The 22,066-nt window shown below is 44.8% G+C and overlaps 1 protein-coding gene across 1 annotated transcript in view; it reads left to right on the forward strand.

The window, feature by feature from the left end:
• Nucleotides 1–22,066, forward strand: part of LOC129707615 (cilia- and flagella-associated protein 54-like) — a 166,081-nt gene that overhangs the window by 126,810 nt on the left and 17,205 nt on the right. Inside the window, exons 13-17 of the mRNA XM_055652742.1 lie at nucleotides 5,371–5,604; nucleotides 7,905–7,976; nucleotides 10,151–10,359; nucleotides 13,469–13,639; nucleotides 19,341–19,447. Of these exons, the coding sequence (XP_055508717.1) occupies nucleotides 5,371–5,604; nucleotides 7,905–7,976; nucleotides 10,151–10,359; nucleotides 13,469–13,639; nucleotides 19,341–19,447 (793 nt within the window). The remainder of the gene's footprint in view (nucleotides 1–5,370; nucleotides 5,605–7,904; nucleotides 7,977–10,150; nucleotides 10,360–13,468; nucleotides 13,640–19,340; nucleotides 19,448–22,066) is intronic.

Raw genomic sequence — 22,066 nt, forward strand, 5'->3', positions numbered from 1 at the left:
GCTGCTGCTGCTGCTGCTGCTGCTGCCGATGCCGCTGCTGCTGCTGAGTCGGAGGCTGCTACTGCGGGTCTGCGGACGGCTCGGACGACCCCGCGCGGCTCCCTGGAGGGAGACCACTTTTCAGGCTGCTGCAACGGCGAATTCTCCCGCCCGTGTTGCGGGGTCGAAGAGCTCCTGGAGCGGGGCCTAACACCATTGCCCCGCGCGGCTGGAACGGCTGCGGGACTTTGCGAGCGCACACCGGGGGCTCCAACATCAAGACCCGGTGTGCGACCTCGCACCACCCGGCGTGGCTTCAATGGCCGCGGGACAATCGCCATCGCCAGCCGGGGGCTTTGACTTTGACTGTGACATCGGGGGGGGGAGAGTGCAGTGGAGAGATAAGTTTTTTTTGGCCTCCATCACAGTTATGTGATGGATGTTTATGTTAAATGTAATTATGTTGTGTCTGGGGTCTATTTGTGTGTAATGTATGGCTGCAGAAACGGCATTTCGTTTGGACCCCCAGGGGTCCAAATGACAATTAAATTGACTCTTGACTCTCTTGACTCTCTGGATGAGGAGGAATCTCATAGAAACGTATAAAATAATAAAAGGACTGGACAAGCTAGATGCAGGAAAAATGTTCCCAATGTTGGGCGAGTCCAGAACCAGGGGCCGCAGTCTTAGAATAAAGGGGAAGCCATTTAAGGCTGAGGTGAGAAAAAAATAATTCACCCAGAGAGTTGTGAATTTGTGGAATTCCCTGCCACAGAGGGCAGTGGAGGCCAGGTCACTGGATGGATTTTAGAGAGAGTTAGATAGAGCTCTAGGGGCTAGTGGAATCAAGGGATAAGGGGAGAAGGCAAGCAAGGGTTATTAATAGGGGACGGTCAGCCATAATCACAATGAATGGCGATGCTGGCTTGAAGGGCCAAATGGCCTCCTCCTGCACCTATTTTCTATGTTTCTATGCTTGGAAGCAGAGGCGATTGTTTTTTACCCAATCTAATTATCTTTGACTTGAATGACAACCATATTATTTCCGAGGGTGTTTAAGCATCAACTCCCATTGATTAATCAAGTCCCAAAGAGATTTGTCTAAATTCAAGTGACAGACTTCGTCCCCTGAAGGACATTAGTGAACCAGAAGGGTTTTTAACGATACCCTGTAGTTTTGTGGTAGTCATCATTACCAGCTTTCGTATCAAATTATAAACCACATTTTAATTCTGCCATGATGGTAGTTGAATTCACCAGGTGGAGGAACATTTCTTAGGTCTACGCTTTATGTATTGTTCAAAATGTTGTATGCCTCAATCAAATTACCCCTCAATTATTGCAGCTATTTAGGTTGGTGTTAGGAGGGTGTCAAGAGTGTAGATCAGCAGATTATTAGGAGGGAGATGGTGGGTGAGCTTGACAGTTATGTCAGGAGATGGGCGTGGATTGGATTGGTAAGCCGAGGGACAGGATATTCATGGGGTGATTTATGGGGCTGTCCCACTGCAGCAACCTCATTGGCGAGTTTAGAAGAGTTTATGAAAGTTTGAAAAAGTGTCATGTTGAAGACCTCCTATGACTATATAGAAAACCTCCTTCGACCTCCTTCGACTGTTGAAGACTAGCTTCGACTAGCTTCGGGAAAATTGGACACGGAATAGTGGAGAGTGAAGACGACCTCCTTCAACCTCCCTTCAACTATGTTGAAGACTAGCTTCAACTACCCTCGATTACCTACGAATAACATGCCGACCTACTAGGACCTACCACGACTAAACATACGAGTAAAAAAAAGTATCGATTTTTTCCATGGCGACCTTTTTTTACTCGCGGGCATGTTGAAAAATATGCCGTGACCTAGCTGAGGCCTCGAGTACACGGGGACTACTCTCGAATATGTAGGAGATTTACAAAGACCTTCTAGGACCTCGTATCGACCATGCTTGCGAGTATGGGTCGAGGGCAAACTCGCCAGAACTCGCAGATTAGGTCGCCGTAGTGGGACAGCCCCTTTAGGGTAAGTGGCCACTCAATGATTCTCAACATATTCTTAACAGGAAATAGGGGGGGAGGTAAAATAAATGTCAAAATATTTAGCTGCCTGTTAAATTTTTACGCAATATTTATTTTCTCAGTGGAAATGATGTGTGGAAGCTTGTGCTGCTGTTTGAGCCAGTTCCCATCATAATGCCATTTCTGAGCTGCTAACACTGGTTCCTCAATCCATCACCCCAAATTTCCTGACTTTTCACCATCTAACCAGATTCACCCCAAAGTTTTTTTATAAGAACTGCATGGTGGTGCAGCAGTAGAGTTGCTGCCTTACAGCACCAGAGACCCGGGTTCCATCCTGAATAAGGGTGCTGTCTGTATGGAGTTTGAACCTTCTCCCCCTGATCGCTTGCGGTTTCTCTGGGTGCTCCGGTTTCCTCCCACACTCCAAAAACATACAGGTTTGTCGGCTAATTGCTGTTGATAAATACTGTAAATTACCCCTAGTGTGTAGGATAGTGCTAGTCTTGGGATGATTGGTGGTCGGCGCAGACTCGATGGGCCGAAGGGTCTGTTACCATGATGTATCTCTAAACTAAGTATTGGAGGGCTCATCTAGGGAGGCTATTTGGGTGGAATTGAGAAGTGGGAAAGGTGTAGCAACACTTATAGGGGTGTATTATAGACCGCCAAACGGGGAACGAGAATTGGAAGAGCAAATATGTAAGGAGCTAGCAGATATTAGTAGTAAGCACAAGGTAGTGATTGTGGGAGATTTCAACTTTCCACACATAGACTGGGAAACACATTCTGTAAATGGGCTGGATGGGTTGGAGTTTGTAAAATGTGTGCAGGATAGTTTTTTGCAGCAATACATAGAGGTACCTACTAGAGGAGGGGCAGTGCTGGACCTCCTGTTAGGAAATGAGACAGGACAGGTGGCGGAGGTATGCGTTGGGGAGCACTTCGGGTCCAGTGATCACAATACCATTAGTTTCAATATAATTATGGAGAGGGTCAGAACTGGACCTAGGGTTGAGATTTTTGATTGGAGAAAGGCTAACTTTGATGCGATGCGAGATGATTTAAAAGGAGTGAACTGGGACATTTTGTTTTATGTGAAAGATGTAGAAGAGAAATGGAGGACATTTAAAGGGGAAATTTTAAGAGTACAGAATCTTTATGTTCCTGTTCGGTTGAAAGGAAACAGTAAAAATTGGAAAGAGCCCTGGTTTTCAAGGGAAATTGGACATCTTGTTCGGAAAAAGAGGGAGATCTACAATAATTATAGGCAGCATGAAGTAAATGAGGTGCTTGAGGAGTATAAGGAATGTAAAAAGAATCTTAAGAAAGAAATTAGAAAAGCTAAAAGAAGATATGAGGTTGCTTTGGCAAGTAAGGTGAAAGTAAATCCAAAGGGTTTCTACAGCTATATTAATAGCAAAAGGATAACGAGGGATAAAATTGGTCCATTGGAGAGACAGAGTGGACAGTTATCTGCAGAGCCAAAAGAGATGGGGGAGATATTGAATAATTTTTTTTCTTCGGTATTCACCAAGGAGAAGGATATTGAATTATGTGAGGTAAGGGAAACTAGTAGAGTAGCTATGGATACTATGAGGTTCAAAGTAAAAGAAGTACTGACACTTTTGAAAAATATAAAAGTGGATAAGTCTCCAGGTCCTGACAGGATATTCCCTAGGACATTGAGGGAAGTTAGTGTAGAAATAGCCGGGGCTATGACAGAAATATTTCAAATGTCATTAGAAACGGGACTAGTCCCCTAGTCCCCGAGGATTGGCGTACTGCGCATGTTGTTCCATTGTTTAAAAAGGGTTCTAAGAGTAAACCTAGCAATTATAGACCTGTTAGTTTGACTTCAGTGGTGGGCAATTAATGGAAAAGATACTTAGAGATAATATATATAAGCATCTAGATAAACAGGGTCTGATTAGGAACAGTCAACATGGATTTGTGCCTGGAAGGTCATGTTTGACTAATCTTCTTGAATTTTTTGAAGAGGTTACTAGGGAAATTGACGAGGGTAAGGCAGTGGATGTTGTCTATATGGACTTCAGTAAGGCCTTTGACAAGGTTCCTCATGGAAGGTTGGTTAAGAAGGCTCAACTGTTGGGTATAAATGCAGGAATAGCAAGATGGATTCAACAGTGGCTGAATGGAGAAGCCAGAGGTTAATGGTGGATGGCTGTTTCTCGGGTTGGAGGCAGGTGACTAGTGGGGTGCCTCAGGGATCTGGGTTGGGTCCTTTGTTGTTTGTCATGTACATCAATGATCTGGATGAAGGTGTGGTAAATTGGATTAGTAAGTATGCAGATGATACCAAGATAGGGGGTGTTGTGGATAATGAAGAGGATTTCCAAAGTCTACAAAGTGATTTAGGCCATTTGGAAAAATGGGCTGAAAGATGGCAGATGGAGTTTAATGTTGATAAATGTGAGGTGCTACACCTTGGCAGGACAAATCTAAATAGGACGTACATGGTAAATGGTAGGGAATTGAAGAATACAGTTGAACAGAGGGATCTGGGTATAACCGTGCATAGTTCCTTGAAGGTGGAATCTCATATAGATAGGGTGGTAAAGAAAGCTTTTGGTATGCTAGCCTTTATAAATCAGAGCATTGAGTATAGAAGCTGGGATGTAATGTTAAAATTGTACAAGGCATTGGTGAGACCAAATCTGGAGTATGGTGTACAATTTTGGTCGCCCAATTATAGGAAGGATGTCAACAAAATAGAGAGAGTACAGAGGAGATTTACTAGAATGTTGCCTGGGTTTCAACAACTAAGTTACAGAGATAGGTTGAATAAGTTAGGTCTTTATTCTCTGGAGCGCAGAAGGTTAAGGGGGAACCTGATAGAGGTCTTTAAAATGATGAGAGGGATAGACAGAGTTGATGTGGACAAGCTTTTCCCTTTGAGAATAGGGAAGATTCAAACAAGAGGACATGACTTCAGAATTAAGGGACAGAAGTTTAGGAGTAATATGAGGGGGAACTTCTTTACTCAGAGAGTGGTAGCGGTGTGGAATGAACTTCCAGTGGAAGTGGTGGAGGCAGATTCATTGGTACCATTTAAAAATAAATTGGATAGGCATATGGATGAGAAGGGAATGGAGGGTTATGGTATGAGTGCAGGCAGGTGGGACTAAGGGGGAAAAAAATTTGTTCGGCACGAGATGGCCTGTTTCCGTGCTGTAATTGTTATATGGTTATATGGTTATAAGTATTAAAAAAATTTCCCTTGCTGAAAATATTATTCCAATTTTCTTTCGAATAGAGTGCCTAAAATTGCAATCTTAATTAGAAGATTTCTATATTCTCAGTTTGTATCTTTCAATAAAATGTATCATTTTGTTGGACATAATCTTACTGCAGAAAATGACACATTATTGCCAAGCTTAACTACCATTCAAGGCGAGAAAGTGGAGGAAGAGGAGAAGCAGCAGCAAGAGCAGCAAGAGCAGCAAGAGCAGCAAGAGCCATTAGAATCAATTCAAAGTGTTGATCCAATAGCACCATATAGAAAGGCTGCTAAAAAGTTGACCTCCGTCCATCTCCTTCGTTACAATAACCACCTCCGGAGACTGTACAATATCGTTCTGCTTCCAAGTAAGGTCTCCCGCATTTTTCTTTGTGATACTGATAGACAAAAGAGACAAAGTTATGCATGTATAAAAGCTATGTGGCTCATGGTGGGTACGAAATATCTTCAGGAAAGCATTACAATTTCCATGACATTACTGAGATAACAAACCCCTTTGAAGATTTGGGGGAATTTTGAAATAGGGAGATGGAAAAGCTAAAATTTCTATGGAGGGGGGGGGGAATTATTTGTAATCATTGGTGATAATTATGTGCAAGTTTATCAATGTAGTAGTTATGAGGTCCTGATACTCAGTTCTAAAAAAGAAAATGGACTTAATACTCAAAGGTGAAAAAAGCAGACACCAGTACTTGTATGTGTGTTTGCATTACTGACCAAAGATCTGTTTTTCTATTTTGTTCCTTAAGATGGGTAATTTTCACATCAATGATACCTATGCTCCCCACATGATCAAATGAATAGCATATAAGGCAGGCAAAACAAATTGGGTGACTAGATTACAATGTGAAGTATTGTATTGACAACATGATAGCAATGTCAGTCAGAGGGCCATGGATGTACAATCAGTTCTTTCCACTTACCCAATTGATTCAACACAGTGGGTGGCACGCTGGTACAGTGGGAGAGTTGCTGCTTCACAGCGCCAGAGATCCGGGTTCGATCCTGGCTGTACCTTCTCCCCGTGACCTGCGTGAGTTTACTCCGAGATCTCCGGTTTCCTCCACACTCCAAAAATGTACAGGTTTGTACGTTAATATGATTTGGAGAAGGAGATTAAAGGCTTTGATGCCAAGTTTGCAGATGATGTAAAGATAGATGGAGGGGCAGGCAGTGTAGAGGAAGCAAGGACTCTATAGAAGGACTTGGACTGGTTAGGAGAGTAGGGAGAGAAATGGCATTTGCAGTTCCTTCCGACACACTCAATCACCTCCACTTAGTTCTCCAGGTCCCCGCGGAACAACTGATTGAAACCCCCATCCCACCCCACCATCTTGCTGCCCCACAACTTCAATCATCCACTCAACAACCCCAGCATCAGCACAATTGTTCCTGATTATTATCCAACTGCACCCGACCTCCCTGGTCCTCTGCTTGTGCTCCACCCAAACATCTACTCACCTCCATCCAAGTCAAGTCAAGTTTATTCGTCACATACACATACGAGATGTGCAGTGAAATGAAAAGTGGCAATGCTTGCAGACTTAGTGCAAAAAGACAAACAAACAAACAACCAAACTACAAACAAAATGGAACAGAATCACATATTCTTTTACATATTAAATATTGTGGGCGGAAGGAAAAAGGGAAAAAAACAGCAATTTAAAAAAAAAAAAGTAGAGTGGTACAGTAAAAGTTAGTCCCTGGTGAGATAGACGTTTACAGTCCTAATGGCCTCTGGGAAGAAACTCCTTCTCAACCTCTCCGTTCTCACAGCATGGCAACGGAGGTGTTTGCCTGACCGTAGCAGCTGGAACAGTCCGTTGCAGGGGTGGAAGGGGTCTCCCATGATTTTATTCGGCCGAACGCATTACTCTCTGCAGAGCCTTCTTGTCCTGGGCAGAGCAATTCCCAAACCAGATTGTAATATTTCCGGACAAGATGCTTTCCACAGCCGCTGAGTAGAAGCACTAGAGGATCCTCAGAGACACTCTGAATTTCCTCAATTGCCTGAGGTGGTAAAGGCGCTGCCTTGCCTTACTCACGAGTGCTGCGGCGTGTGATGTCCATGTCATATCCTCAGAGATGTGAACTCCCAGATATTTAAAACAGCTCACCCTATCCACAGGATCCCCATTTATCATCAATGGTATGTACGTCCTCGGATGATGTGCCCTTCTAAAGTCCACGATCAGCTTAGTTTTTTTGATGTTCAGAGTGCCAGATCAGCCACCTCCTCCCGGTAGGCCTTCTCATCGTTGTCTGAGATCAGGCCCACCACCACAGTGTCATCAGCAAACTTGATTATTGAGTTGGAGCTGAACCTAGCCACACAGTCATGTGTGTACTGGGAGTACAATAGGGGCCTGAGGACGCAACCCTGGGGCGATCCTGTGCTCAGGGTGAGGGACTTCGATGTATTCCCTCCCATCTTGACTATGTGGGGCCTGGCGGTGAGAAAGTCAAGGGCCCAGACACACGGGGGGGTGTTCCCATCAAAGTCCCACAGATCCTCTGCACAAACCCATCCATGATTACTTGCCCAACTTGCAATCACCCAGCCAAACTTCGACCAGTCATCTATTCAACTAAATATTTTCTGCTATTAACAATTTGATAACTAATTTAGTATATTTACATCTTTCAGTTCAAAGTGAAAAAGACAATGTCGAACTTCCTCAATGCAAGCTTCATCACGTTGAAACACAAAAGTATGAAGGTAAAAGCAGGTGCTTCAATTGTGAATCCACTTTTATAAAGTAGAGTGAAATGTAACCTTTCCTCTAAAACCTATCCAGGTGAGCAGAGATAGGCACAAAGTACTCAGCACGTTGGTCACTCATCAGGTCAGGCAGCATCTCTGCGGAAAAAATTAAAGATGACGTGTAGGTTCGGGACCTCTTCTCAGACTGAAGGTGGGGAGAGGGGAGGGGGAGGGGAGAGGTCAGGACAAATCAGGGCTGGCAACAGAGGATCTCAGGCAGGATGGTTCCTCTGTAGGCCAATTGTTGCCAAGGGAAGGTGTGATATCAGGAGAGGTACATTGTGCGAGCTGTGGAACTGGTTAAACAACGGGTGAAGGACGGGAGGTAAGAGGCGAGGGAGATGAAAGTGAAGGGGGGTGTTCGTGAAAGTTACTTAAAATTAGAGAATTAAATGTTTGTATGGCTGGGTTGTAAGCTACCCAACTGAAATATGAGGTGCTGTTCCTCAAATTTAAAGCCCTGTCCCACGGTACGAGTTCATTCCAAGAGCTCTCCCAAGTTAAAAAAAATCAAACTTGTGGTAAGCAAGGAGAATTAACGTAGCGGGTACGTCGGAGCTCTAGGGTGTCACTTAGCGGCTCGTAGCGCTAACGGCAAGTACTCGGGAAGACTCGCTAATGGCAGGTAAGCATGGGAAGACTCGTGAAGATTTTTCAACATGATGAAAAATGTCCACGAGAGCCCCGAGTATCGACGAGTGGCCATTACCGTAAATCTCCGAGTTGGAATCAGGGCAAACTCGGGAGAGCTCTTGGAATGAACTCGTACCGTGGGACAGGGCTATTACATGTGGCCTCACACTGGCAATGGAGGAGGCCCAGGATAGAAAGGTCAGAATGTGTGGGAAGTGGAGTTAAAATGGTTAGCAACCGAGAGATCCTGTAGACCTCGACGGACTGACTGAGTGAAACGATCGCCATGCCTACGCTTGGTCTCGCCGATGTGCAGGAGCCCACATTGGGAATAATGCAGTAGATAAGGCTAGAGGAGGTGCATGTGAAATCTGCCTCACCTGAAAGGGCTGTCAGGGTCCCTGGATGGTGTCGATGGAGGAGGTATAGGGACAGGTGTTGCATCTCCTGCGGTTGCAGGGGAAAGTACCTGGGGAGGGGATGGTTTGTATTGGAAAGGATGAGAGGCTGTGAGATAAGGAGAGAAGTGTAAATGCTGAGGCTAGAGAAGGGGGTGTGGGTAAAAGGGGAGAGGGGATAGGGAAAGGGAGGAGCGGGATAGTGAGAGAAATGGTTGCACATCCGGGTGAACTACAGGGAAGAGAGGGGGAAGAAAATAGTTTTGGTTAGTTACCTAATAATGGAGAATTCAATGTTCATACCTTCACCTTGTAAGCTTGGGAGCAGATCCAGATGCCTCTTGCAAAGACACCATCCCCAAATCATAATGTCTCCACCTCGGCACTAATACTCCCAAAATGAGGCTTTCCACTCGAGGCCCTATTTCTGTGCTGTCCAACACTATTACACTATGGCACAATGACAAATATCATCAGCAGGGGCCGATTAAGAGGCAAGGATCAGTGAGATAAAGCACTGGGCAGAACAGACATGGGACAGGGCAAGACAGTGGAGGCTTTGGAAAAAATGGTGAGAGTTTTCAAATGAAGTAATTGCTTAACATGGACACAATGTAGGCCATCGAATACAAGATGATTCTTGTAAGACACCTGGTTTTAGTACATGAGCTGTGGGATTTTGGATGATGTTAAGTTTTCAGGGGGATAAGTGAGAAAACCCATTCAGCAGTACATTGGAATAGAAAGTTCAAAGCACCAATGCCAACTAAACTAATATGTAGGAGAAAGGAAGCTTCTTTATGTTGGTATTCAGGTCCATGCTGGCAAAGTGAATCTTTGGTAGAATCTGTTGGGTTTTATGTGGCCCAGCCAAATGTATACTTTGTTCGAGACTGTGTGTCTGTAGTTAGACCGTAGGCCCTTGGGATGAAAGATATGGGTCTGTGCCAGGTGGAGCAAACAGGGTGAGAGGGAGTAATGCTAGCAATGGGTTTGAGACCATCGTTTTGGAAAAAAGTGAGTTAAAGAATGGATAAGATATCTTAAATGAGCATTTTTTAAATGCACCTTAAAATATTTTTCTTTCATTTGATATAGATATCTGGAAGTATTCAATGAATAGTGCCAGAGAAGGAATTCATACATCGGTTTTTAACATGGGTATTTTGCAACGTCTAGAACCAATGCATCAATTTTTTATCAGTCATATACCGGCATACAATAGTTCTTGCTGCGTTGAAGCTGTTCCTATAATCCTGTATGAACTCTTTGACAAGAGTTTTAGAATGCCAGATTTCCAACCCAAGGTGATGTTTATACTTATAATATTTTGTGCTGAATCTTCCTTTGTTATGTTTGTTTTCTCAACAGCGAATGGATAATATTTAGGGGATGGATATTTTTCATTTTGCATTTGCTGTGACCATTTATAGTCATGGGAACCTTGCAAAATTAATCAAAATCTCTTAAAATCATGAGAGAATAGATCGGGTAGATGCACAGTGTCTCTTGCCCAGAGAAGGTGAATCGAGGACCAGAGGACATAGGATTAAGGGGAAGGGGAAAACACTTTTTCACACAAAGGGTGGTGGGTGTATGGAACAAACTGCCAGAGGAGGTTGGTGATGCAAGGACTATCCCAACGTGCAAGAAACAGTTAGACAGGCACATAGATAGGACAGGTTTGGAGGTATAGTGATCAATTATGGGCAGGTGGCACTAGTGTAGATGGTACATGTTGGCCGGTGTGGGCAGGTTGGACCATAGGGCTTATTTCCACGCTGCATTGCTGGTCAGCGCAGACACTGTGGGCCAAAGGGCATGTGGCCACACTGTATCTCTAAACTAAACTAAACTAGAATCTATATACCATTAAAAGTCTCATCTTGTATGTATGTATGTATGTATACGTGTGTGTGTGCCTGTTTCTGTATGTGTTCTACTTTCGTCAAAATGTCACGAGCTACAGTTGAAATTTTGACAGATTATTACTCACATTAACCCGGTCGATGCAATAAACAGATTCCCTTCACATTTCATGCCATATTTCACAAATTATTGACGATTCAAGTTTTACAAAAGCCAAATTTAACATGATTTTTACTGTTAAAATTCTTCCTGCCAGCTTCCAACACACTTCAATGCACAGTTGCAAGAACGAACACTCTGAACTTTTCACTTCAATGGGATATCACAGCAAGTGCACCTGACATTTGCAACGATGTTGCCATCATAGCTCCTGGCCGGACAGGAGGCCCAGGCGATCGTTTCGCCGAAACACCTCCGCTCGGTCCGCATTAACCAACCAGACTTCCCGGTGGCTCAGCTCTTCAACTCCCCCTCCCATTCCGTTTCCAACATCTCTGTCCTGGGCCTCCTCCACGGCCAGAGTGAGCAACACCAGAAATTGGAGGAACAGCACCTCATATTCTGCTTGGGGAGTCTGCATCCTGGTGGCATGAACATTGAATTCTCACAATTCTGTTAGCCCTTGCTGTCTCCTCCCCTTCTTACCTCTCCCTCAGCCCTCAGGCTCCTCCCCCTCCTTTTTTCTTTCTTCCCCCCCCCCCCCCCCCGCCTCCCCCCACCCCCCATCAGTCTGAAGAAGGGTTTTGGCCCGAAACGTTGCCTATTTCCTTCGCTCCATAGATGCTGCTGCACCCGCTGAGATTCTCCAGCAGTTTTGTGTACTCTCCATGTACCTGTCCAATTGTTTCTTAAACGTGCAATAGGTGCAAGACTCCTTCCCCAAACTACCTCCTCTGGCAATTTGTTCCATGCTCCCACCACTGTGTGAAAAGTTTAACCCTCAGATTCCTATTATATCGTTAGGTACAGGTTTGTGGTTTAATTGGCTTGTAATATTTGTGAAAATTGTCCCTATTGTAATGTTAATGTGCGGGGTCACTGGTTGAAGTGGACTCGGTGGGCCTGAGGGCCTGTTTCCGCGCTGTATCTCTAAATTCTAAACTAAATTCTAAACTTAGGTGTCGCTGGCCTATAGTTGGCCAGGGAGACAGTGAACAGCATCAGTGGGCCCAGCCTAGGAGAGGTTAGGGAGGCTTTGAGGGTCAACAGTGGCGTTGATGCCCCTGATGTCTTGGCAGCCGGGCAGATGGGAAGAAGGGTTCTGACATCAAAGGTCACATATCCATATCTTCCAGAGATGCTGCCTGCTCCACTATTAATCCAGCATTTTGTTTCTATGTTTTGCGTAGACCAGCATCTGCAGTTCCTTCCTACACAAGTTATTCCAACAATTGTGTTTACTTTGTAAATCAGTATCTGGAGTCCTTGTGTCTCTATTGTATGTGAGTGAGGTCACTACTGTTCAGTGATCCTTAATCACCAGGTATCTTTGAAATCCTTCTTGATTACAGTTGACCAAATCAAACACAGCCTCTTCTGGGTAGGTTGTATGTTAAAAGGCAATCGCTGTGGCACTACACAAATTATTCTTCTGCTATAGTTTGTTTCATCCAATCAACATGTAGATAAAATCTCCATGATAATTGCAGTTCCTTACAAACATGCCCTCATGATCACAAGAATGTTCCAGGGACTAACACAATGGTCCTCATTATGTAGAGCTGAGAATTTCTTCAGAGTTCCTACTACTCTGCTGCAGCAATTTAACAAGCAGTCCAGCAAAAAATATAATTATGCTGCAAAAAATTGAAACGTTTGCAAAACAAACTGGAAAATTAAGTCGAATACTCATTATTTTGGAACTGCAAGAGCGTTGAGAAAATTCCTGCCGATATTCACCTTTTCACATAGCGTGGAAACAGGTCATTCAGCCCAACTTGCCCACACTGACCAACATGTCCCATCTACACTAGTTCCACTTGCTTGTGCTTGGCCCATATCCCTCTAAACCTGTCCTATCCATGTACCTGCCCAACTGTTTCTTAAACGTTGCGATAGTCCCCGCCTCAACTACCTCCTCTGGCAGCTCGTCCCATACACCCACCACCCTTTGTGTGAAAAAGGTTTTAGAAGATTTTTCCCCCTTCACCTTAAACCTAGGTCCTCTGGTTCTCCATTCCCCTGCTCTGGGCTAGGGACTCTGTGCATCTACCCAATCTATTTTTCTCATGATTTTGTACACCTCTGTAAGATCATATACACCTATATAAGATCATTTCATGAATTTACTTTTTTAACGTTAGATCATCAGCCACCTAGGATTTACTTCTTCAGTATTTTAGTCATGATCAACCACAAGCCCAGTAGCTTTTCATTCCCAAAACTATACCACATTTTTCCAAGACTGCATTAACTGTTCTAAACAGTTTGATATTGATGTTTTGTTTAAATCCTGTTGCCAATATCTACTTTTACAGAGGAATTTTACTTCTTTATTCATTTATGGAGGATGGCAATATTAGCATTTAGTAATTTTGTGTATTTCAGATTTACACAAGTGTCTTTGGTGAGCATACACTGTCAACACCAGAAAACAGCTACATCGGTCAAATCACATCGAAGATCAGTACGGCAGTGCATTCTAAAGACAAAGAGCTACGAGTCCAATGGTTCATGCCACCTTTGGGAGTGTCCTCTTCCATTTGTGACACCCAAAAGGTACGAAACAGCATAAGTGGCCAGCTAGATGTAGCAATGAATGTTTATAACTCTAAATTCCCAGACTGTGAATAGAGATGTTTGTGTACCATTGGTCTGGAGAACTACTGGAGTGAATTTTGTGGCTCAATTCCTTTGTATACCCAACGGAAAATTTGGTGTTATTTCCAATGTAACTGGGGTAATATGCAGGGGCAATGGAAACTCAAGTGTGGCATAGTGAATGCTATGCTCTGGCAACATTTGAGATGACCAATAGATAAGAGTCATACTCCACCAAAACACAAACTTTAGCCCTCTGTGGCAAACGTATTTAAAACGAACAGCACGGTGGCGCAGCGGTAGAATTACTGCCTTACAGCGCATACAGAGCCAGAGACCTGGGTTCGATCCTAACTACGGGTGCTGTCTGTACGGAGTTTGTACATTCTCCCCATGAACCACAAGGGTTTTCTCCAAGATCTTCGGTTTCCTCCCACACTCCAAAGACGTACAGGTTTGAATGGCTTGGTATAAATTGTAAATTGACTTAGTGTGCCGAAAGGCCTGTTTCCGTCCGGTATCTAAAAACTATTCCTCACTAGGACAGGCAAGATGTCCTTTATCTTATGGATCCTTCACCTGTGTCTTCTAAGTGTCTCTAGTTCTGATTCCGCTCCCCCTCCCTCCAGACGGAACACGGATACAGTTCCCCTGGTCCTTGCCATCAGCTTTCTCATCATTCTCTGACATTTCTGCCATCTTCACCATTATCCCGCCAACAGTCGCATCGTCCCATCCCTACCCCTTTCCACTTTTCATAGAGCCGGCTCCGTCCGCAACTCCTTGGTTCATTCATTCCTTCCCAATCAAACCACCTCCTCCTCAGTTACTTACCCCTGAAACCACAGATGTAATGACCATGCCCTCACCACCATCCTGGGACCCCAGCAGCCCTTCCAGATGAGTTTCACATGCACCTCCTTTAACCTCATCTACTGCTCCTGATGTGGCCTCCTTTACTTCGGCGAGACCAAGGTAGACTTGGCAACCATTTTGTTGAACACTTGCACTTGGTCTACCTGGGCCTGCTTGTTCTCCTGGGTTGTTAACCATTTTCACTCCCCTGCACATTCCTACAGTGGCCTATCTGACCTGGGCCTCCTCCATTGCCAGAGTGAGGTTACTGGGTGAACAGCACCTCATATGCCACTTCTGTAGCTTACAACCCAGCGGTATCAACGTTGAATTCTACAATTTTACTGAACAAACCAACCCCCACTGCTCTCCCCTATTTCTCCCTCCTCTCTTCCCCGTGCCCCTCATGGAACTGTGCTCATTTCTCTCATGGGACAATTCTGTGGGTGACCTGATAGAAGCATGGCAAATTATGAAAGACAAAGATAGATGGTCATAACCATTTTTCGCATGGTGAAAATGTCGGAAACTGGAGAATAAAGCATTAAGGTCAGAGCTGGAAAAGCTGAAGAAGATATGCCAGGTAAGATTTTTATATAGAGAGTAGTGTGTATCAGGAACGCATTGCCAGGGTACTGTTGGTATCAGGTACAATAGTTGTGTTTGAAAGGCTTTAGAATAGCACAAAGATATGCAGGAAAAAGAGGCATATGGATCATGCGCAGGTAGAGGAAACTAACTTGGTATCATGACATTCAGCACAGACATTACGGGCCAAGAGCCTGTTCCTGTACTGTATGGTTCTGTGTAGATGGAAGGGTCCCCTATCTTGTCCTTAGCGGTAAGGTAGCAGATTTAAGGGCCTGTCCCACTTTTCGGCGACATGTCGCGGGGTGACGCAAGTTTTGTGGTGAATAGTCGACCGAAGAGTTGGACCTTTTTCTGGTCGCCGCTGGAAATTTTTTTCTGCAACCTGCTGCGACTATGGTGGGTGCCAGCAAGTCGCAGAAAAAAATCGCGTAAGTACGACAGGCCTTTTAGGATATCCTGTTGGAATAACCAGGATGAATACCTGCAGTGATTTTGTAGGTGGCCCACACTGCAGGCATTCCACACTAGTTAAAATGCTTAAAGAGGTGTCGAATATAACTCCATTTGACTGTGTGTGAAAGGCTTATAGAAGGTGGATTTTTAAAAGAGAGTTTGGTAGTCAATAGAATGGGCAGAACTGGAAGTAACTTAAGGGAATGTGTGCTTGTCAGTGGGAGTACCTTGTTCAGAGGTAGTGACCAAAGATCCTATAGCTCTGCTATAGGATCTTTGGTAGTGACCATCTATATAATTAAAAGTCCCATCTTGACCACTTCCTGTTTGCACTGCATATTGATTTTAGAAAAAACGCTACCACTTATGGCTGTGATTTTTGTCCATCTTACTCAGAGTTCCCCACCTCTGTGCAGGACAAGAGGATTTTTCCCATCGATGAAAAATAAAAGAGTTATTAGTGTTTAAAAAATGTTGAGATTCTCTCTCCTGTCAATCACCGTCATGAAGGCCACGCCCCTTCCGGTGAGAGGGGGGAAGGACTATAAAACCCGGAAGTGTGGGCGTGGCACAGTCTCTGCAAGAAAGGGGAGGGAGAGGTCACCATGGTGGCCTTGCACTATGCTTGAAATGGTAGGAAACTGCTTTTGAATTTGGTGGCCTTGCACCCTGCTTAAAATGGTAGGAAACTGCATTTGAATTTGGTGGCCTGCACTCTGCTTGAAATGGAATTTCAAGGAATAGCCGTGAGTCAACTGCCAGCCCACCAGCCGTGAGTGAGTGAGCTGCCAGCACACCAGGCTTGAGTGACTGAGCTGCCAGCCCAATAATCCAATCGGCCCACAATGTCCATACTAGCCCTCTGGAAACTAGTCCCTTCAGCCCACAACACCCATACTAGCGCTACAGAAAGCTCCTGGGGGACCCAAAGGGTCCAACTTAGTCTAGTAACTTTATAAGTTTGAAGCTTGTTTTGGAGATGGTGTAAAGGATAGACCAGAAATAACGTTCTTGAACTGGGGAAAGATCAATTTGAATCCTGACTAAAGTAGACTGGGAACAGCAACTTGTGCATAGGTCTACATCTGCCAAGTGAAAATTCACTCTGAAATAGGGTCCTGACCCAAAATGTCACCTGCCCATGTTCTCCAGTGATGCTGCCTGACCCGCTCAGTTACTCCAACACTTTGATTCCTTGTTTATAAACCAGCATCTGCAGTTCCTTGTTTCTTCAGGCGAGAATTCAGGATCACTTTGCTTCAGTCATGGAGAAGAGCAAGTCCAAGGAATGTAGAAAGTCAAGGGATCTTGACAATTACGTAAAGAACAAAAAGAAGCTTAGAGGTCAAACAGGAATATAGAAAGTGCAAGGAAATCTTAAGAAGAAATTCGGACAGAGAGGGAACTTTATATGTAATTGATGAGCAAGTTTAAGGGAATCTCCAAACACATTAAATGACAAATTAAAAGAACAAGAGGCAAGCAGAGAAAGAGGAGGACTCATTCAAGGTCAGTAAGGCAATCTGGACATAGGGCCAGAAGACACGGGTGAGTTTTTTAACCAAAATTTCTCATCTCTATTCAACATGGCAAAGGACATTGTAGTTGAAGAATTCAGAGAAAGAATGATGGAATTCCTAAATAAACTACAATTGGAAAGGAAGATAGATGTAGAAGCAGGCTGAGAGGTGACTAAATCTCAGATATAGGGAGTTCTCTGCTCAGCCCTGACAAAAATTCAAAGATAGACACTAAATGCAGGAGTAAATCAGTGGGTCAGGCAGAATCTCTGGAGAAAAAGAATGGATGACGTTTCGAGTCAAGACTCTTCTTCAGACTGAGTGTAGGTGAAGAGAACTGGAGGTAGGTAAAGGCCAGAACAAAGCAGGGCCAGAGACAGACAAGCAAGGTGCAGCCCATGATGTAGCCCAAAACAAAACAGCCGTGAAACATTCTCTAATCATTCTAGATGTGGCATCTTCACTGTTTTTAAAGGGCAGCAGGAATAATCTTGGTAATTCATTAAAGGGCAGCACAATGGCGTAGTGGTCGAGTTGCTGCCTTACAGCGCTTACAGTGCCAGAGACCCGGGTTTGATCCCACCTACGGGTGCTGCCTGTACGGAGTTTTACGTTCTCCCCATGACCACGTGGACTTTCTCCGAGATCTTCGGTTTCTTCCCACACGCCAAAGAAGTACAGGTTTGTTATAGAAACTTACAAAATTCTTAAGGGGTTGGACAGGCTAGATGCAGGAAGATTGTTCCCGATGTTGGGGAAGCCCAGGACAAGGGGTCACCGCTTAAGGATAAGGGGGAAATCCTTTAAGACCGAGATGAGAAAAACATTTTTCACACATAGAGTGGTGAATCTCTGGAATTCTCTGCCACAGAGGGTAGTCGAGGCCAGTTCATTGGCTATATTTAAGAGGGAGTTAGATGTGGCCCTTGTGGCTAAAGGGATCAGGGGGTATGGAGAGAAGGCAGGTGTGGGATACTGAGTTGGATGATCAGCCATGATCATATTGAATGGCGGTGCAGGCTCGAAGGGCCGAATGGCCTACTCCTGCACATATTTTCTATGTATCTATGTATGGTCACGACACACAGCTTATTTATTTATTTTACTTTTCTTTTTCATCGGTTGGAGCTGCATACTAAATCTCGTTGCACTGACATCCAATGACAATAAAATATATTATTATTATTATTATTATTATTATTATTATTATTATTATTATTATTATTACTTTAATTGGTAATGTAAATTGTCCCTAGGTTGTGTAGTGTTGTGTTAATATGCGGGAATTGCTGGTCGGTGTGGCCTCGGTGGGCCGAAGGGCCTGTTTCAGCTCTATCTCTAAACTAAACTAAAATGAACACAGTTGTCTTTATCAAGTTGAAACTTTATCTTCAGACATTATGCTGACTTAAATTAAAAGAAAACTTCTTTCAAGATATATGGAGAAAACCTTCCAAATGCTCCAGCAGTCTGAATGGCAAGTTCTACTAAAAGGTTTTGTAGTAATATATAAGGCCATGGAGTCAAGGGATATCATCAAATCTCGGATGTTTGCTTGTGTTACATAGGTTGGGAAATAGAGATTGTTGGCTTGAGGTAGCCCAAAAAGCTGGAGTAATTCAGCAGGTCAGGCGGTATCTCTGGAGAAAAGGAATAGATGATGTTACGGATCAAGACTCTTAAGACCCTTCCTTTTGTCCAGGGATGCTGCCTGACTGGTTGATTTACTCCAGTTTTTTGTACCTATCTTCATTGTATGCGTACAGTTCCTTCCTGCACATTGTTTGCATGAGATAATTGGCTGAGAGAATGATTTGCAAAGGAAAACAACCTTTAAAAGGGGCAACATTTTAATGAATGAATGAATAAGTTTATTGGACAAGTATTCACATACAAGAAATTTGCCTTGGTGCTCCGCACGCAAGTAACAACATGACATACAGTGACAGTTAAGAATGATACATAAAACATTAAACGTTAATAATAAAACACTATTGATTAAACATGTGAATAAAATAACAGCAAAAGGAGGCTACAGATTTTTGGTTATTGAGTAGAGCTACGACTCGTGGGAAAACAGCTGTTTTTATGTCTGGCTGTGGCAGCTTTGACAGTCCGGAGTTGCCTTCCAAAGGGAAGTGATTCAAAGAGTTTGAGGCCAGGGTGAGAGGGGTCAGATATGATCTTGCCCGCTTAAATAAGCTTAACCTAAAATTTTGTGTTTTGTTTGCTTCAACTAGATCTTATTTTTGTACGCCTATAACGTAAAACCGATTACACTAATCAGCGTCAGGACCAGCACCTTGACTAATGGTTTCTGTGGTTACAAGTGGATTTATTTAAAAAGGTACATATATATTTTTTTGTCAAAATGTATAATCTTTATAAACTGAATGAGTGACTTTGTTTCTTGACTATCACAGCAGAAGGTTAATTATCTTAAGAGAAGCAATGTTCATTAACCCTATATCAATATGGACGTGATAGTATATTAAACTGAAAAACAGTTATCCTTAAATGATTCATTTCACTCACGAGTGATCTTCACATCTATATTACTACAACTCTGTTCTTGACCGGTTTTGGCTTTCTGTGCTGCGGTTTCCGAGAGTACACCGCCACCTATGGCCGTCATTTTTGGCTACCTCGCTCAGAGCCCCCCTCCACAGCATGTGTGCCGAGAGTTTTTCCCGTCGATGAAAATTGACAGAGATATTAATGTTTTTACAACATTCCCCATTCTCTCTGCTGCCCCTGCTGGAGGGAGGGAGAGGGACTATAAAACCAGGAAGTGGTGTGCCTCAATTAAACTCTGCAAGTGGTGTGCTTCAATCAGTCTCTGCAAGTGGTGTGCCTCAATCAGAGCTTTGAATGACACTGACAAATGTCTACAGCACTGTGAGTACCCTTAATTTGGTTTGAAAATGAAAATATGGTTAGAGGTAAAAAAGCACTGCCTGCAAATGGCTGTTTGGGTTTGGGTTGAAGTAAAAAGGCTCTCTCTCTCCCCCCCCCCCTCCCTCTCCTCCCCCCCCCCCCCTCCTCCATCGCCTCTCCCCCCCCCCCCTCTCTCCCCTCCCCCCCTCCCTCTCCTCTCCCCCATCCCTCCTCTCCTCCTCCTCCCCTCCCCCCCTCTCCTCTCCCCCCCCTCCTCCCTCTCCCCCCTCCCCCCCCTCCTCTCCCCCCTCTCCTCTCCCCCTCCCTCTCCCTCTCTCCCCCCTCTCCTCTCCCCCTCCTCCCCCTCTCCTCCCCCCCTCCTCCTCTCCTCCTCTCCTCTCCCCCCTCTCTCCTCTCCCCCCTCTCCTCTCCCCCATCTCTCTCTCCCCCCCCTCCTCTCCCTCCCCTCTCTCTCCTCTCCCCTCCTCCCCCCCCTCTCCCTCTCCTCCTCTCTCCCCCCCCGCTCTCCCTCTCTCTCCCCCCCTCCCCCCTCTTCCCCCTCCCTCCTCCTCCCCCCTCTCCTCCCCCTCCCTCACCCCCCCCCCCTCACACTCTCCCCCTCCCCCTCACTCCCTCTCTCTCTCTCCCCCACTCTCTCTACCCCCCCTCTCTCTACTGTCTTTGAAATGGTGTTGTTGTACTTGCCTCAACTACTTTCTCTATATATGCTTCACATTCTTTGAGAAGATGCCCCTCAGTTGCTTTTTAAATCCTTCGCCTCTCACCTAAAACATATGCCCTAAAGTTTTTAATTTCCCTTCCCTGAGAAAAATATTGTGTACATTAACTTTAGCGATGCACCTCAAGCTTTTACATACGTCTATAAAGTACCCCATCTCCTACTCTCTAAGGCATAAAGTCTTAGCTTGCCCAACCTCTTCCTAGATCAGGTCCTTGAGTCTTGACAGCGTTCTCTTCCCAACTTAATCCATCTTTCCAAAGCAGGGTGATTGCTGGAGTAGGGCGGCAAATTGATGGAGCTGGTACAGCTAGTCTCACAGCGCTAGAGACCTAGGTTCAATCCCAACCCTTGGTGCTGTCTGCATGGAGTTTGCACGTTCTTCCTGTGACCGGATTCCCCCGGGCACTCTGGTTTCCTCCCACATCCCAAAGATGAGTGGGTTTGTAGGTTAATTAGCCTCTATAAATTGCCATTAGTGTGTAGGGAGTAACTCAGCGGGTCAGACAGCATCTCTGGAGAAAAGGAATAGGTGACGTTTCAGGTTGAGACCCTTCTCCGGTGGCACTGCGTCAGCTACCTCGCCTGTAGCGGGTTCATTGTTTTGACTTTTTTTGTTTTTTTTAGAATGTTGAAAAATATGTTTTAGTGTTTCTCTGTATGTCTTGTGTGGGGGGTGGTGGGAGGGAATAAGGGGAAACCATTTTCAGGCACCTACCTCGACGGTACTGAACTTTCTTCCCTATCGCTTCTTCGCCCCCCTCCTCGCGGCTTTACAAGTTCAAGTTGAAGTTACATTTGTTGTCACGTGCACCAATTGGTACAGTGAGATCTGAGTTACCATACAGCCATACGAATAAATAATACACGATAGAATTTAACATGAACATCCCGACACGGCAGAATCAACATTTCCCACCGTGAGGTAAGGCAATAAAGTTAAGTCATCTTACTCCTTGTTCACTAGTGGTCGGGGCCTTTGAACCCTCTGCAGTCACCACTACGATGGCCCGATGTTCAGGCCTTCTTGCCGGGATGATTGGAGCTCCGGCGTCGGAACGGAAGAACACACTCAGTTTCCGAATCTGTCGCTTGTTACCGGAGACCGGGGCTTCTGAAGTCCACAAGCCGCGCTGGGTGGAGCTCCAATACTGGTGACACCCGGCAAAGGGTTCCAGGCCTCCGTGATGTTAAAGTCAGCGCCGCCCGAGGCCTCGCAACCACAGCTCCACGGTGTTAATCAGCAGGTCCAACAGCTGGTTTGATGCACGGGGCCAGAGCTTCAGCGGCGGCACAGTGGGGACCTTAACATCGCGGACACCCATGCCGGGCGATGCCGGAGAAGCGCTC

Source organism: Leucoraja erinacea, chromosome 22, assembly GCF_028641065.1.
Source record: "Leucoraja erinacea ecotype New England chromosome 22, Leri_hhj_1, whole genome shotgun sequence".
Lineage (NCBI taxonomy): Eukaryota > Metazoa > Chordata > Chondrichthyes > Rajiformes > Rajidae > Leucoraja > Leucoraja erinaceus.